Here is a 16,288-nt window from a genome sequence, read left to right as displayed (position 1 = left end):
CCAGGCCTGCTGATGGTCTTGTAGGCCGGGACCGCGCCGATTTCTGGGCTGGGCCGCCGCATGCTGCTCCCTCGACAGTGTATTGGGAGCATCAGAGTCTTAGACAGAGGATTAGCTCTATACTGGAAACAATTATCTAAAGTAGTGCACTAATAACACTTCCCATTTATAGGCATGTCCAGTATCAATCACAGCACTGGCCGGAACTGTGCCAAGGGACTCCAGCTTGTTTGGATTATAATTCTCAGCTGCACATATGGGAATGGCTCAGCTATTGAGACTCATTGGGATTCTGAGCCTGAACCGAGTTCCTCAGCTGTTCTGTATCTCAACCGGCCTGATGAATCCCGCAAGGCCTGGCTGAAGGCCAAGAAGCCTTCAGTTTATCCGAGGTCACTCCATAAGTGGGCTCGCTGCAAAGAGAACCTCTGATGCGGTTTCCATTCTGTGTGTTTGCTTCAAGCTGATCGACGTCAGTGCTGGGGAACAGGGCAACCTGTCCACTTTCGGCATCCACGGATCAGCGCGAAGCTCTCGGGGCTCAATTCCCGGAGAGCCGGCTGCAGAAAGGAGGCCTTCTCCGGCAACAAGCCCCGCGTGTGGTATACCAGGAGCTGTAGCAGGGCCGTGACCAGCCTCACCCTGCTGGAGTAAGTGGTGAGCAGTTTGTGAGGGAAACAAGAGGGGAAAGTTATTGGATAACTGCAATTCGAAGAAAAGAAACCACAAAAACCACCTTGGGTTCAGATATTTGTTTCAGTTCAATCTTTTTCCGAAGCAGTTTCACAAACTGGAGTTATAACGGTGTGGGCAGGGGCGGTGGGGAGGGGAAGGGCATGGGGCTGACACACATTGAGTAGGTTGGGCCTATACTCTCTGGAGTTTAGAAGAATGAGAGGTGATCTTATTGAAACATAGAAGATTCTGGGTAGATGATGAGAGGTTGTTTCCCCGGGCTGGAGAGTCTAGAACTAGGGGTCACAGTCTCAGGATAAGGGGTCGGCCATTTAAGACAAAGATGAGGAGGAATTTCTTCACTCAAAGGATTGTGAATCTGTGGAATTCTCTGCCCCAAAGGACTGTGGGTGCTGAGTCGTGGAGTATATTCAAGGCTGAGGTCGATAGAATTTTGGACTCGAGGGGAATCAAGAGATATGGGGATCGGGTGTGAAAGTGGAGTTGAGGTCGAAGATCAGCTGTGATCTTATTGAATGACGGAGCAGGCTCGAGGGGCAGCCTGGCCTACTCCTGCTCCTAATTCTTGTGTAAATCATCTCTGGGTGGGGGTGGGGGGGTGGCATGCATCTCTTTGTTTTGGTGGAGGTGGGGGGAGGGAGGGGGTTACTTGTTCATGTGTGATTCCGGACAGTGAGCTTCAGCAGGCTATTCAACCATCTTAGCCCAGCCCCCAGCTCTCATCATCCGATGTCCAGCAAGGGTCACTGGATAGCAGGCTAATTCACCGCCCACCCTGCCCTCTCTCACCAGCTCATGGGTATGGAGAATAATTGTAACACCGTCCTGTGGCTCAGAACCCTATTGGGCAATGGACGGAACAATTAAGGGAGCCAGTCACTTTCTGATTCACTGTGGAAACACTGTGCCCCCACTGAGGAACCTTGCGAATGAAACGTTGGTAAAATAATGACATACCAAGGGCACTTCCCACTAGACTTCACCTGTAACTACTCCACATACTGAGCAATATCAACAGTAGGACCGCACCTGGCCCAGCTCCAGATCTTTAGTTAGTTTGGAGTCAGTTTTCTTTCAGAACAGAGAGGTCTGTGTTTGCACAAAAAACCCAATCCAACCAGAAACGACAATTAAAAGACTGTCTCCAGCTTGTCTCCCCTTCCCACCAAATTAGCTCCCCCCCCCCCCCCCCCCCCGCCCCTGAAGGTGCTGACTCAAGCTATTCTTCTGGTATCTTAACCTTATAGTGTCAGCTGTGGGTCAGTGGGTACACTTGTCACTGAGTCAGAAAGTCATGGGTTCAAGTCCAACTCCAGAAACTTGAGCATATAAAAATCTAGGCTGACACTTGCAGTGCTGGGGGAGTGCTGCACTGTCGGAGGTGCTGTCTTTTGGATGAGACATTAAACCCTTGCCATGTTTGCTCTCGCAGGTGGACATAAAAGATCCCATAGTACTATTTAGAAGAGGAGCAGGGGAGTTTCCCCGGTGTCCTGGCCACTATTTATTCCTCAATCAACATCACTAAAAACAGATTATCTGATCATTATCACATCGCTGTTTGTGGGAGCTTGCTGTGTGCAAATTGGCTGCTGCATTTCCCACAATACAACAGTGACTACACTCCAAAAAGTACTTCATTGGCTGTAAAGCGCTTTGAGACGTCTGATGGTCGTGAAAGGCTCTATATAAATGTAAGTCTTTCCTTAACTCCCTCCAGAACAGCGCTGTGGGGGTAACTTCACCACACGGACTGCAGCGGTTCAAGAAGGCGGTTCACCACCACCTTCTCAAGGGCAGTTAGGGATGGGCAATAAATGCCGGCCTTGCCGGTGACGCCCACATCCCACGAATGAATTTAAAAAACCTTGCTTGTTGAAAAATAGCAGCAACATATATTAGAGATTTTTTACCAACGATACAGGTAAAAAAAGGGATGAGGTCCTACGAGACGAACTTAAGGAGCTAGGAGCTAAATTAAAACGTAGGACCTCAAAAGTAGTAATCTCGGGATTGCTACCAGTGCCACGAGCCAGTCAGAGTAGGAATCGCAAGATAGCTCAGATGAATACGTGACTTGAGCAGTGATGCAGCAAGGAGGGATTCAAATTCCTGGGGCATTGGAACCGGTTCTGGGGGAGGTGGGACCAGTACAAACTGGACAGTCTGCACCTGAGCAGGACCGGAACCAATGTCGGAGGGGGAGTGTTTGCTAGTGCTGTTGGGGATATGGCAGGGGGATGGGAACCAATGCAGGGAGACAGAGGGAAACAAAATGGAGACAAAAGCAAAAGACAGAAAGGAGATGAGTAAAAGTGGAGGGCAGAGAAACCCAAGGCAAAAAACAAAAAGGGCCACTGTACAGCAAAATTCTAAAGGGTCAAAGTGTAATAAAAAGGCAAGCATGAAAGCTCGGTGCCTCAATGCGAGGAGTATTCAGAACCCAGGAGAGGGCTCTGAGCTACTTAGAGTGGGTGAGAGCTCAGATGAACAGGACCCCAAGAAAGAATGTAAAAGGCAGGAGGCAACAGAGCAGAGTAGCACTGGGGTAAGTGTAAACCACAAGGTGATAGGAAGGGACAATATGTATGAATATAAAGAAGCTGCAGGAGGGGTCAAAACTAAAAATCATGGTTTAAAAATTGGTATTAAAACACTCTACCTAAACGCACACAGCATTCGAAACAAAGTAAATGAGTTGACAGCACAAATCATTACAAATGGGTATGATTTGGTGGCCATTACAAAAACGTGGTTGCAGGGTGGCCAAGACTGGGAATTAAACATACAGGGGTATCTGACAATTTGGAAAGATAGACAAAAAGGGAAAGGAGGTGGGGTAGCGATGTTAATAAAGGATGATATCAGGGCAGTTGTGAGAGACGATATTGGCTCTAATGAACAAAATGTTGAATCATTGTGGGTGGAGATTAGAGATAGTAAGGGGAAAAAGTCACTGGTGGGCATAGTTTATAGGCCCCCAAATAATAACTTCACGGTGGGGCGGACAATAATCAGGGGAATAATGGAGGCATGTGAAAAAGGAACGGCAGTAATCATGGGGGATTTTAACCTACATATCGATTGATCAAATCAAATCGCACGGGGTAGCCTTGAGGAGGAATTCATAGAATGCATACGGGATTGTTTCTTAGAACAGTATGTTACAGAACCTACAAGGGAGCAAGCTATCTTAGATCTGGTCCTGCATAATGAGACAGGAATAATAAACGATCTCCTAGTAAAAGATCCTCTCGGAATGAGTGATCACAGTATGGTTGAATTTGTAATACAGATTCAGGGTGAGGAAGTAGTGCCTCAAATGAGCATACTATGCTTAAACAAAGGGGACTACAGTGGGATGAGGGCAGAGTTGGCTAAAGTAGACTGGAAACACAGACTAAACGGTGGCACAATTGAGGAACAATGGAGGACTTTTAAGGAGCTCTTTCATAGTGCTCAACAAAAATATATTCCAGTGAAAAAAAAGGGCGGTAAGAGAAGGGATAACCAGCCGTGGATAACCAAGGAAATAAACGAGAGTATCAAATTAAAAACCAATGCGTATAAGGTGGCCAAGGTTAGTGGGAAACTAGAAGATTGGGAAAATTTTAAACGACAGCAAAGAATGACTAAGAAAGCAATAAAGAAAGAAAAGATAGATTACGAAAGTAAACTTTCGCAAAACATAAAAACAGATAGTAAAAGCTTTTACCGATATATAAAACGGAAGAGAGTGACTAAAGTAAATGTTGGTCCCTTTGAAGATGAGAAGGGGGATTTAATAATGGGAAATGTGGAAATGGCTGAGACCTTAAAGAATTATTTTGCTTCGGTCTTCACAGTGGAAGACACAAAAACCATGCCAAAAATTGCTGGTCACGGGAATGTGGGAAGGGAGGACCTTGAGATAATCACTATCACTAGGGGAGAAATTACAACATGCTGAGGTGCAGAGGGACCTGGGGGTCCTTGTGCATGAATCCCAAAAAGTTAGTTTGCAGGTGCCGCAGGTAATCAGGAAGGCAAATGGAATGTTGGCCTTCATTGCGAGAGGGATGGAGTACAAAAGCAGGGAGGTCCTGCTGCAACTGTACAGGGTATTGGTGAGGCCGCACCTGGAGTACTGCATGCAGTTTTGGTCACCTTACTTAAGGAAGGATATACAAGCTTTGGAGGGGGTACAGAGATGATTCACTAGGCTGATTCCGGAGATGAGGGGGTTACCTTATGACGATAGATTGAGTAGACTGGGTCTTTACTCGTTGGAGTTCAGAAGGATGAGGGGTGATCTTATAGAAACATTTAAAATAATGAAGGGGATAGACAAGATGGAGGCAGAGAGGTTGTTTCCACTGGTCAGGGAGACTAGAACTAGGGGGCACAGCCTCAAAATATGGGGGAGCCAATTTAAAACCGAGTTGAGAAGGAATTTCTTCTCCCAGAGGGTTGTGAATCTGTGGAATTCTCTGCCCAGGGAAGCAGTTGAGGCTAGCTCATTGAATATATTCAAGTCACAGATAGATAGATTTTTAACCAATAAGGGAATTAAGGGTTATGGGGAGCGGGCGGGTCAGTGGAGCTGAGTCCACGGCCAGATCAGCCATGATCTTGTTGAATGGCGGAGCAGGCTCGAGGGGCTAGATGGCCTCCTCCTGTTCCCAATTCTTATGTTCTTATGTAAAGCAGAGAATGTTGGAAATGCAGAGCGGGTTGGTCAGTAACGGAAAAAGGAAAGGGCGGGGTAAAGATTCAGGAGATTCCTGTGACCTGTTACTCTGTTTTATTCGCTTGTTGATTATTCCCTATTTTTAATTTCGTACCTCTCCTTTATGCTCTTTATTTTTTTAAAGGGGACTTGACCACTTGCGAAAGAATCTCACGAAGCAAAAAAAGAGACCAGATCATTTTCTTTGGAATAGAGGAGGATGAGGGAAGACCTGATTGAGGTGTATAAAATGATGAGATGCCTGGATAGAGTGGAAAGGAAGGACCTTGGCCGAGGGGGTCAACAACCAGGGGGCACAGATTTCAAGTAATTGGTAGGAGGTTTAGAGGAGATATGAGAGGAAATTCTTCACCCAGAGGGTGGTGGGGGTCTGAAACTCACTGCCTGAAAGAGTGGTAGAGGCAGAAACCCTCACCACATTTAAAAAAAATACTTGGATGTGCATTTGAAGTGCCGTAACCTACAGGGCTACGGACCAAGAGCTGGAAAGTGGGATTAGGCTGGATAGCTCTTTGTCGGCCGGCGCGGACACAATGGGCCGAAATGGCCTCCTTCCGTGCTGTAAATTTCTATGATTCTAAGGCGGGTAAATAGAGTTATGATTTACGAGGATGTTGCCAGAACTGAAAAACATTAGCTATGAGGAAAGACTGGAAAGGCTGAGGTTGTTTTCCTTGGAACAGGAAGCTGAGGGGAGATTTAATTCAGGTGCATAAAATTATGAGGGGCCGAGATAAGAGTGGACAGGAAGAATCTACTCCCCTTAGCAGAGGGGTCAACAATCAAGGGGCACAGATTTAAAGTAATTGGTAGGAGGATTAGAGAGGAGATGAGGAAACAATTCTTCACCCAGAGGGTGGTGGGGGTCTGGAACTCACTGCCTGAAAGGGTGGTCAAGGCAGAAACCCTCACCACATTTAAAAGGTACTTAAAGCGCCGTAACCTACAGGGCTACGGACCAAGAGCTGGAAGGTGGGATTAGGCTATTTCCCTTAGCAGAGGAGTCAATAACCACCACCCTCGATGGGCCGAAATGGCCTCCTTCCGTGCTGTAAATTTCTATAATTCTATCATATCACCGTCTTTGAATGTTTAAAAAAAATTATATAGCAGACTGCAGCATGAAAACTGGGCAGTATTTAAAGGAATGTGATTGCCTGAGTGAGGAGCTATCAACAGTAAGATCAGTCAGGGTGCGATGTGATTTGAGAGCTCCAGTATTTGGAAAAGAATATTACTGCCTCGTTTATATAAAAAAAAAGGAATGTGTAAAAAAATGTTTGAAGCAGGGCCTGAAGCTTTAATTTACAGGACTAAAATAGCTGGAATTTTCTCCTCCGGCAAACCGCAACTGTCCACCTCTTAAAGTGAAGACCAGCGCTGGCAAACGGCAGTGCAATAAATCCCAGTCAATGTCTCATAAGAACATAACATAAGAACATAAGAATTAGGAACAGGAGTAGGCCATCTAGCCCCTCGAGCCTGCTCCGCCATTCAAAAAGATCATGGCTGATCTGGCCGTGGACTCAGTTCCACTTACCCGCCCTCTCCCCGTAACCCTTAATTCCCTTATTGCTTAAAAATCTATCTATCTGTGACTTGAATACATTCAATGAGCTAGCCTCAACTGCTTCCTTGGGCAGAGAATTCCACAGATTCACAACCCTCTGGGAGAAGAAATTCCTTCTCAACTCCGTTTTAAATTGGCTCCCCCATATTTTGAGGCTGTGCCCCCTAGTTCTAGTCTACCCGACCAGTGGAAACAACCTCTCTGCCTCCATCTTGTCTATCCCTTTCATTATTTTAAATGTTTCTATAAGATCACCCCTCATCCTTCTGAACTCCAACGAGTAAAGACCCAGTCTACTCAATCTATCATCATAAGGTAACCCCCTCATCTCCGGAATCAGCCTAGTGAATCGTCTCTGTACCCCCTCCAAAGCCAGTATATCCTTCCTTAAGTAAGGTGACCAAAACTGCACGCAGTACTCCAGGTGCGGTCTTACCAATACCCTATACAGTTGCAGCAGGACCTCCCTGCTTTTGTACTCCATCCCTCTCGCAATGAAGGCCAACATTCCATTCGCCTTCCTGATTACCTGCTGCACCTGCAAACTAACTTTTTGGGATTCATGCACAAGGACCCCCAGGTCGCTCTGCACCGCCGCATGTTGTAATTTCTCCCCATTCAAATAATATTCCCTTTCACTGTTTTTTTTCCCCCAAGGTGGATGACCTCACACTTCCCGACATTGTATTCCATCTGCCAAACCTTAGCCCATTCGCTTAACCTATCCAAATCTCTTTGCAGCTTTCCCGTGTCTTCGTGTCATCTGCAAATTTTGTTACACTACACTCTGTCCCCTCTTCCAGGTCATCTATGTATATTGTAAACAGTTGTGGTCCCAGCACCGATCCCTGTGGCACACCACTAACCACCAATTTCCAACCCGAAAAGGACCCATTTATCCCGACTCTCTGCTTTCTGTTAGCCAGCCAATTCTCGATCCATGCTAATACATTTCCTCTGACTCCACGTACCTTTATCTTCTGCAGTAACCTTTTGTGTGGCACCTTATCGAATGCCTTTTGGAAATCTAAATACACCACATCCATCGGTACACCTCTATCCACCATGCTCGTTATATCCTCAAAGAATTCCAGTAAATTAGTTAAACATGATTTCCCCTTCATGAATCCATGTTGCATCTGCTTGATTGCACTATTCCTATCTAGATGTCCCGCTATTTCTTCCTTAATGATAGCTTCAAGCATTTTCCCCACTACAGATGTTAAACTAACCGGCCTATAGTTACCTGCCTTTTGTCTGCCCCCTTTTTTAAACAGAGGCGTTACATTAGCTGCTTTCCAATCCGCTGGTACCTCCCCAGAGTCCAGAGAATTTTGGTAGATAATAACGAATGCATCTGCTATAACTTCCGCCATCTCTTTTAATACCCTGGGATGCATTTCATCAGGACCAGGGGACTTGTCTACCTTGAGTCCCATTAGCCTGTCCAGCACTACCCCCCTAGTGATAGTGATTATCTCAAGGTCCTCCCATCCCACATTCCCGTGACCAGCAATTTTTGGCATGGTTTTTGTGTCTTCCACTGTGAAGACCGAAGCAAAATAATTGTTTACGGTCTCAGCCATTTTCACATTTCCCATTATTAAATCCCCCTTCTCATCTTCTAAGGGACCAACATTTACTTTAGTCGCTCTTTTCCGTTTTGTATATCTGTAAAAGCTTTTACTATCTGTTTTTATGTTTTGCGCAAGTTTACCTTCGTAATCTATCTTTCCTTTCTTTATTGCTTTTTTAGTCATTCTTTGCTGTTGTTTAAAATTTTCACAATCCTCTAGTTTCCCACTAACCTCGGCCAGCTTATACGCATTGGTCTTTGATTTGATTCTCTCCTTCATTTCCTTGATTATCCACGGCTGGTTATCCCTTCTCTTACCGCCCTTCTTTTTCACTGGAATATATTTTTGTTGCACTATGAAAGAGCTCCTTAAAAGTCCTCCACTGTTCCTCAATTGTGCCACCGTTTAGTCTGTGTTTCCAGTCTACTTTAGCCAACTCTGCCCTCATCCGACTGTAGTCCTCTTTGTTTAAGCATAGTACGCTTATTTCTGACATAACTTCCTCATCCTCAATCTGTATTACAAATTCAACCATACTATGATCACTCATTCCGAGAGGATCCTTTACTAGGAGATCGTTTATTATTCCTGTCTCATTACACAGGACCAGATCTAAGATAGCTTGCTCCCTTGTAGGTTCTGTAACATACTGTTCTAAGAAGCAATCCCGTATGCATTCTATGAATTCCTCCTCCAGTCTAACCCGTGCGATTTGATTTGACCAATCGATATGCAGGTTAAAATCCCCCATGAGAACTGCCGTTCCTTTTTCACATGCCTCCATTATTCCCTTGATTATTGTCCGCCCCACCGTGAAGTTATTATTTGGGGGCCTATAAACTACGTCCACCAATGACTTTTTCCCCTTACGATCTCTAATCTCAATGATTCAACATTTTGTTCATTAGAGCCAATATCATCTCTCACAACTGCCCTGATATCATTCTTTATTAACAGAGCTACCCCACCTCCTTTCCCTTCTTGTCTATCCTTCCGAATTGTCAGATACCCATGTATGTTTAATTCCCAGTCTTGGCCACCCTGCAACCACGTTTCTGTAATGGCCACCAAATCATACCCATTTTTAATGATTTGTGCCGTCAACTCATTTACTCTATTTCGAATGCTGCGTGCGTTTAGGTAGAGTATTTTAATACTAGTTTTTAAACCATTATTTTTGAGTTTTGACCCCTCCTGCAGCCCCTTTATATTCATACATATTGTCCCTTCCTATCACCTTGTGGTTTACACTTACCCCAGTGCTACTCTGCTCTGTTGCCTCCTGCCTTTTTCATTCTTTCTTGGGGTCCTGTTCATCTGCGCTCTCACCCACTCTAACTAGCTCAGAGCCCTCTCCTGGGTTCCGAATACTCCTCGCACTGAGGCACCGAGCTTTCATGCTTGCCTTTTTATTACACTTTGACCCTTTAGAATTTTGCTGTGCAGTGGCCCTTTTTGTTTTTTGCCTTGGGTTTCTCTGCCCTCCACTTTTACTCATCTCCTTTCTGTCTTTTGCTTCTGTCTCCATTGTGTTTCCCTCTGTCTCCCTGCATTGGTTCCCATCCCCCTGCCATATTAGTTTAACTCCTCCCCAACAGCACTAGCAAACACTTCCCCGAGGACATTGGTTCCGGTCCTGCCCAGGTGCAGACCGTCCGGTTTGTACTGGTTCCACCTCCCCCAATTTCAGATTCCCGGCACACATGGTTTTCTTGTTAGCTCTTGAAAGCAGAAGCCTGCGATCCCGAATCTGATGCTTCAATTCTAAATATTACAGGCCAATGTGTCCCACATAAAAGTGGCATTTTCGGCTTTTATTCTTGTGGTTACATAAGAACATATAAGAGCAGGAGTTGGCCATTGGCCCCTCGAGCCTGCTCCGCCATTCAATAAGATCATGACTGATCTGATCTTGGCTTCAATTCCACTTCCCTGCCCGCTCCCCATAACCCTCGACTCCCTTATCGTTCAAAAATCTGTCTATCTCCGCCTTGAATATATTCAATGGTTAACATGCCTTAAAGCTGTTGGCTAGAAACATAGAGAGAGCAGCCATGTTGTGCGGTACAGTGACATCACGACTGAGCAGAGAACCATGGGCAGAAACTCCCAAATGATGTCAGCAAAGAGAGGAGTCGAGACAAAATGGCCGCCCCCAGCCCATCTCTAAGCTGAAATACTGCAACACAGAAGATACGGGGGCCGAAATTGGTGAAGGCCAAGGGCCGCCCAAAGGACCGCCGAAGGCCGCCGAGATACCTGATGGTACTTTGGGCAGGAGTTTCGACAAAAAGTCCTTTGAAAGGGCGGCAAAAGAGGGACTTACGCTGTCAATCTGGGTTGCAGCGGGCGGGAGCTCTCATTCTCGGCGGCAAAGGTGCTTGCCGCCCCCAAGTGCCACCGAGGGTGGAGTCGGGCCCATGGAGGGTTGAGCAGCTGGAAATAAAAATCAACAACAAAAACAAACATCAGAACACCTTCAGGGGACCCCATCCAGGCAAGTCGCTGTGAAGAGAAATCTTTACAAAAATGCTTACTAATCTTTTCTTGCAGGTCTTCGTACCTACCGTCGGGGATCGACCAGCCTCCTCGCGGCGGTCCTTCCCCGTCCTGCCGCCGATTCCCGCCCGCACCAATCTGGCACCTCGGCGGGCGGGAAGGCCACTTGCACCACTCGGCCGTCCGCTGACGTCAGCGGACGGTTCCCGGCGGATTTCCCCTCCCGCCCGCTGCACACCAAATGGAAACGGGCACAGGGCAGAACCCGAGGAGGAAGGTCGGTGGATCCCGGCGGCAATGGGCGGTAAGGCCATCAATTTCGGCACCATGAATTAAGCCAGATACTGGCAAGTGTATCATCCTTAATAACATTGACGATTATTGTTCCGATGAATACACTTTCCCTTTGAAATCTACAAAAGAGGCTTCTACAGAAACAAATAGGATTTTAGAAAACCACACACTTACACATGGTAATATTTAAGGCTGCCATGCCCCACAATTTCTGAGGGAATTCTCTAACATAACAGCAACTTGGAGTCTCCCATTCCATTTAGTCACCGAGACAATATAATTGCTATGGCTCTTGTTTTGCTTATATGTGTTTCTATCCACAATCCATGTGGTCATGGTGACTGTTAAATCCCTGCTTGTAAACCTCGCTGTCCCCACAAGATTAAATGAGTGCTAAAAAAAAACACAACAGTGGGGAGATTTGAGCGGGTTGGTTGCTTTACTTCAGAAGGAAAGAGGGAGAGAACAGCAGATGCTAATCAAACTAGGCCACAGCCTGTTTCGACACCTCCCTTCCATCCCTCCATTGGCCAAACGCTCCCTCTTGCATTTCTGCTCCTGACTTGTTACACGCTTTGTCCATCAGTCAAGGTCACGAGAGCAACAGGTCACCAAGGTCCTATGTGGCCATTTTACTGTGACATAAATATTCTCTCCGCAGTGAGTTGAGGCCAAGATCAGATCAGCCACGACCTTATTGAATGGTGGAGCAGGCTCAAGGGGCCAAATGGCCTACTCCTGCTCCTAGTTATTATGTTCTTTTCCTTTCATGCCTTCCTATCCAGTCAAGCACCTTTCTTTCTTTCACATCTTTTATAACTCCCTCACAGCTTTAATTATAACGCAGAGGGATAAAAATTTTCAACATTTCGTCCTGTACATCGTAAATAGAATATACTGCACGTGATTGTCTGCACAAACAGAGTTCTTTTGAGTGTAAAAAGTACTTTTGGATTTACTAATAAGGCAGCGAGAGTCTTAAAAATACAAACCTTTCTTAAAATGTTGTACGATATTTATTTGGACTCGTTTATCATCTTCCCCCTATTGTCAGGGCATAAGAAAGTATGAAATGAGATACGACCATTCGGTCCAGTACATTTTGAACCGTCTCCCCAACTTATTTAATCTCCTAGGGGAGGTGACTAACCACAGGCTAAACGTCCATTTAAGGGAACATTTCTCCCCAACTCCTGAAGGAAATTGAGAGGGGAAAGAATGCTTCAGGGCAGTAATCGGACATCCTGGACCATATCAACAGCCCTGACTGGTGACAGGCGACACTGCTACACTTCGCACCAGGACAGGGGCCCCCGATGCGCAACAGAGTACGTTTGTCACCTATGTTGATGCTTATCGCTATAACCTTTGTTCCCTGTCCCACCTACTCCACTATAGTCCTGACGGGTCAAAAAAAATACTGTGCACTCAAGATTGGTCTTACTCATGGCGTCCAGCATAAGATGCACGAAGTTCAAGCTGTCGTCCTCCAATGTGCTCTGGGGCTTGCCGGGAACGTTGAGGAATCCGTACCGCTCCTTATTGCACACATACATCTGAACGTCTGCAAAGGAACAACATGAAGGCTGATTAGGACCTGACCCACTAACTGAGGCAATTTGCTCAGCCTCGTCCTCCAACCACCATCTCCTCGGCCCCTGATTCCATGACACTTTGCACCTTCTATCCCGCTCCGCCACCAGCCTCCAGACTGATCTCCCTTGCGAAAACCCCCACCTCCTTCCTCCCTTGACCCAGCACCTGACAACTCAACCATCTCTCCTCAGCCCAGTGCTGCCAGGATCAAGAACGTAAGAACACAAGAATTAGGAGCAGGAGTAGACCACACAGTCCCTGGGGCCTGTTCCGCCATTCAATAAGATCACAGCTGATCTTCAACCTCTAACACTACTTTCCCGCCCGATCCCAATATTCCTTGATTACCTCAGTGTCCAAAAATCTATCTATCTCAGCCTTGAACATATTCAACGACTCAGCATCCACAGCCCTCTGGGGTAGAGAATTCCAAAGGTTAAACTGCACAATGTTTCCCAAAGGAGGGGTGGTCGGTCGACACAATCAGCGAGAGGTTATGTACTTTCCGATGAGAACTGCACTCTCTGGAGACCCCACGAGAAATGAGATCAATTCCTTTAGCATAGTAAAACACCCCAAGGCACCTCACAGCAGCGATTATCAAACAAAATTTGACACTAAGCCACATAAGGATATGAGGATATAGACAGGCTAAGTGAGTGGGCAAACATTTGGCAGATGGCGTATAATGTGGGAAAGTGTGAGGTTATCTATTTTGGCAGAAAAAATAAAAAAGCAAATGATTATTTAAATGGAGAAAAATTACAAAATGCTGCAGTACAGAGGGACCTGGGGGTCCTTGTGCATGAAACACAAAAAGTTAGCATGCAGGTACAGCAAGTGATCAGGAAAGCAAATGGAATCTTGGCCTTTATTGCAAAGGGGGATGGAGTATAAAAGCAGAGAAGTCCCGCTGCAACTGTACAGGGTATTGGTGAGGCCAAACCTAGAGTACTGCGTACAGTTTTGGTCTCTGTATTTAAGGAAGGATATACTTGCATTGGAGGCAGTTCAGAGAAGGTTCACAAGGTTGATTCCTGAGATGACGGGGTTGACTTATGAATAAAGTTTGAGCAGGTTGGGCCTCTACTCATTGGCGGTTCGAAGAATGAGAGGTGATCTTATCGAAACGTATAAGATTATGAGGGGGCTTGACAAGGTGGATGCAGAGAGGATGTTTCCACTGATGGGGGAGACTAGAACTCGGGGGCATAATCTGAGAATAAGGGACAGCCCATTTAAAACTGAGATGAGGAGGAATTTCTTCTCTCAGAGGGTTGTAAATCTGTGGAATTCGCTGCCTTGGAGAGCTGCGGAAGCTGGGCCATTGAATAAATTTAAGACAGAGATAGACTGCTTCTTAACCAATAAGGGAATAAGGGGTTATGGGGAGCGGGCAGGGAAGTGGACCCGAGTCCATGATTGGATCAGCCATGATCTTATTGAATGGCGGAGCAGGCTCGAGGGGCCGTATGGCCTACTCCTGCTCCTATTTCTTATGTTTCTTATGTTTAAGGAGATATTAGGACATGTGACCAAAAGCTTGGTCAAAGAGATAGGTTTTAAGGAGTGTCTTGAAAGAGGCACAAAGGGATGTTAAGATTTGGAATACACCATTTGAAAGGGTGGTGGAAGAAAATTCTATAGGAAATTTGAAAAGGCAATTGGACATGTACTTGAAGAGGACTAATTTGCAGCGTTATGGGAAGAAAGCTGGGGTATGGGGCTAAATTGGACGGGTCTTTCTAAGAACCGACAGTCCGAATGGCCTCTTTCAGTCCTGTAAAATTCTATAAGATTCTGCAAGAGAGAGAGAGAGAGAGGCGGAGAGGTAAGGGAGGGAATTCCAGACCTCAGAGCCTAGGCTGCTGAATGCACGGCCAACAATGCCGGAGCGATTAGGAAGTTCGAGGAGTCGTGAAGGGTTGGCGTAGGGATATGGGGAGGGGGGAGGGGGGGGGGGGGGGGGGGGGGGGGGGGGGAGTATCCGAGAAGGGAGAAATGAAAGGAGGCAATGCGGACAGGAGAGACGGGCCGAGAAGGGGTAAAGAGCAAAGAAGGAGTAAAAAGAGAAGTAGAAGTGATGGGCTTGGGTCCGGAGCGGCAGCCAAAACACGCACGCGGATGTATACGGGGAAACTCGGGCATGGTTACGTAGCAAGATTAGTTAGGAGCGCATGAAAAGAAAGTAGTTCCGGTTATGAAGAAACGCGGCTTGGCTGGTCTTTGAGCCCGTCGCTGCCGGACCGCGCACTCGCTGGCTACCTGAGGCCCGGCATGAGAACGCAAACACGATGATGTCATCAAAGGGCCAGGAGTAGTCCGGGTGCGGTGGGTAAAAGGCCAGGTCCCGCGTGGCCTCCTTACGTAGGTCGATCAGGAAGGTCGAGTGCACCATTGGAACGGCGAAACAGCCTAGACGGTGGCGGTGTCGGGTCGGGAAATATTCTGCCGTCCTGCGGTAATAACCCTTTGATCGAAACAACAACAAAAAAAGAAAAATAAGTGGGACATTGGGAGGCAAGTCCCGTCCTTGGCTCAAACATTTCGCGCCAATTTTCCCCAAGGGCGTGCTCGCCTGTGGGATGCATGGCGAGAAATGGCGGATGCGCCGTCCGCCATTTTTTAAAAAATTCATTGACAGGGATCTGGGCGCCGCCGGCATTTATTGCCCATCCCTAACTGCCCTCAAGAAGGCTCGTGGTGAGCCGCCTTTTTGAACCGCTGCAGTCCTTGTGGTGAAGGTCTTATTACAGTTTCTGGTACAACTGCGTGGCTCGCTGGGCCATTTCAGAGGGCAGTTAAGAGGCAACCACAATTGCTGTGGGGTCTGGAGTCACATGCAGGCCGGACCGGGTAAGGACGGCAGATTTCCTTCCCGAAAGGACATTGTCGAATAAGGTAGGTTTTTATGCAACAATCCGATAGTTTCGTGGTCACGTGCATCAGCTGCGGCTCAGGGGGCAGCACACTCGCCTCTGAGTCAGAAGGTTGTGGGTTCAAGTCCCACTCCAGAGACTTGAGCACGTAAATCTAGGCTGACACTCCCAGTGCAGTGCTGAGGGAGCACTCCGCTGCACTGTCGGAGGTGCCATCTTTCGGATGAGACGTTCAACCGAGGCCACGTCTGCTCTCTCAGGTGGACGTAAAAGATCCCATGGCCACTATTTCGAAGAAGAGCAGGGGAGTTATCGCCGGCGTCCTGGGGATGCTGGTTTTCGCGGTCAGCAGACTGCGGCACGCACTCCAAGGGACCCCAAGCAGCCACTGGGCCCTCGATTTACAGATGCAAAGGGCCTAACGCCTGTTGTAGCTGCATGCCTACAA

General features: G+C 46.9%; 1 protein-coding gene across 1 annotated transcript in view; it reads right to left on the bottom strand.

Annotated features, from left to right (window-relative positions):
• The window catches only part of cercam (cerebral endothelial cell adhesion molecule), a 145,267-nt gene that overhangs the window by 86,254 nt on the left and 42,725 nt on the right, over window positions 1–16,288 (bottom strand). Inside the window, exons 5-6 of the mRNA XM_070863762.1 lie at window positions 15,227–15,431; window positions 12,810–12,929 (exon numbers count right to left, since the gene is read on the bottom strand). Of these exons, the coding sequence (XP_070719863.1) occupies window positions 12,810–12,929; window positions 15,227–15,431 (325 nt within the window). The remainder of the gene's footprint in view (window positions 1–12,809; window positions 12,930–15,226; window positions 15,432–16,288) is intronic.

This window comes from Pristiophorus japonicus, chromosome 20 (genome assembly GCF_044704955.1).
Source record: "Pristiophorus japonicus isolate sPriJap1 chromosome 20, sPriJap1.hap1, whole genome shotgun sequence".
NCBI classification, from domain to species: domain Eukaryota; kingdom Metazoa; phylum Chordata; class Chondrichthyes; family Pristiophoridae; genus Pristiophorus; species Pristiophorus japonicus.
The sequence above is the reverse complement of the archived record's forward strand: the minus strand, read 5'-3'. Positions and strand labels throughout refer to the sequence as shown.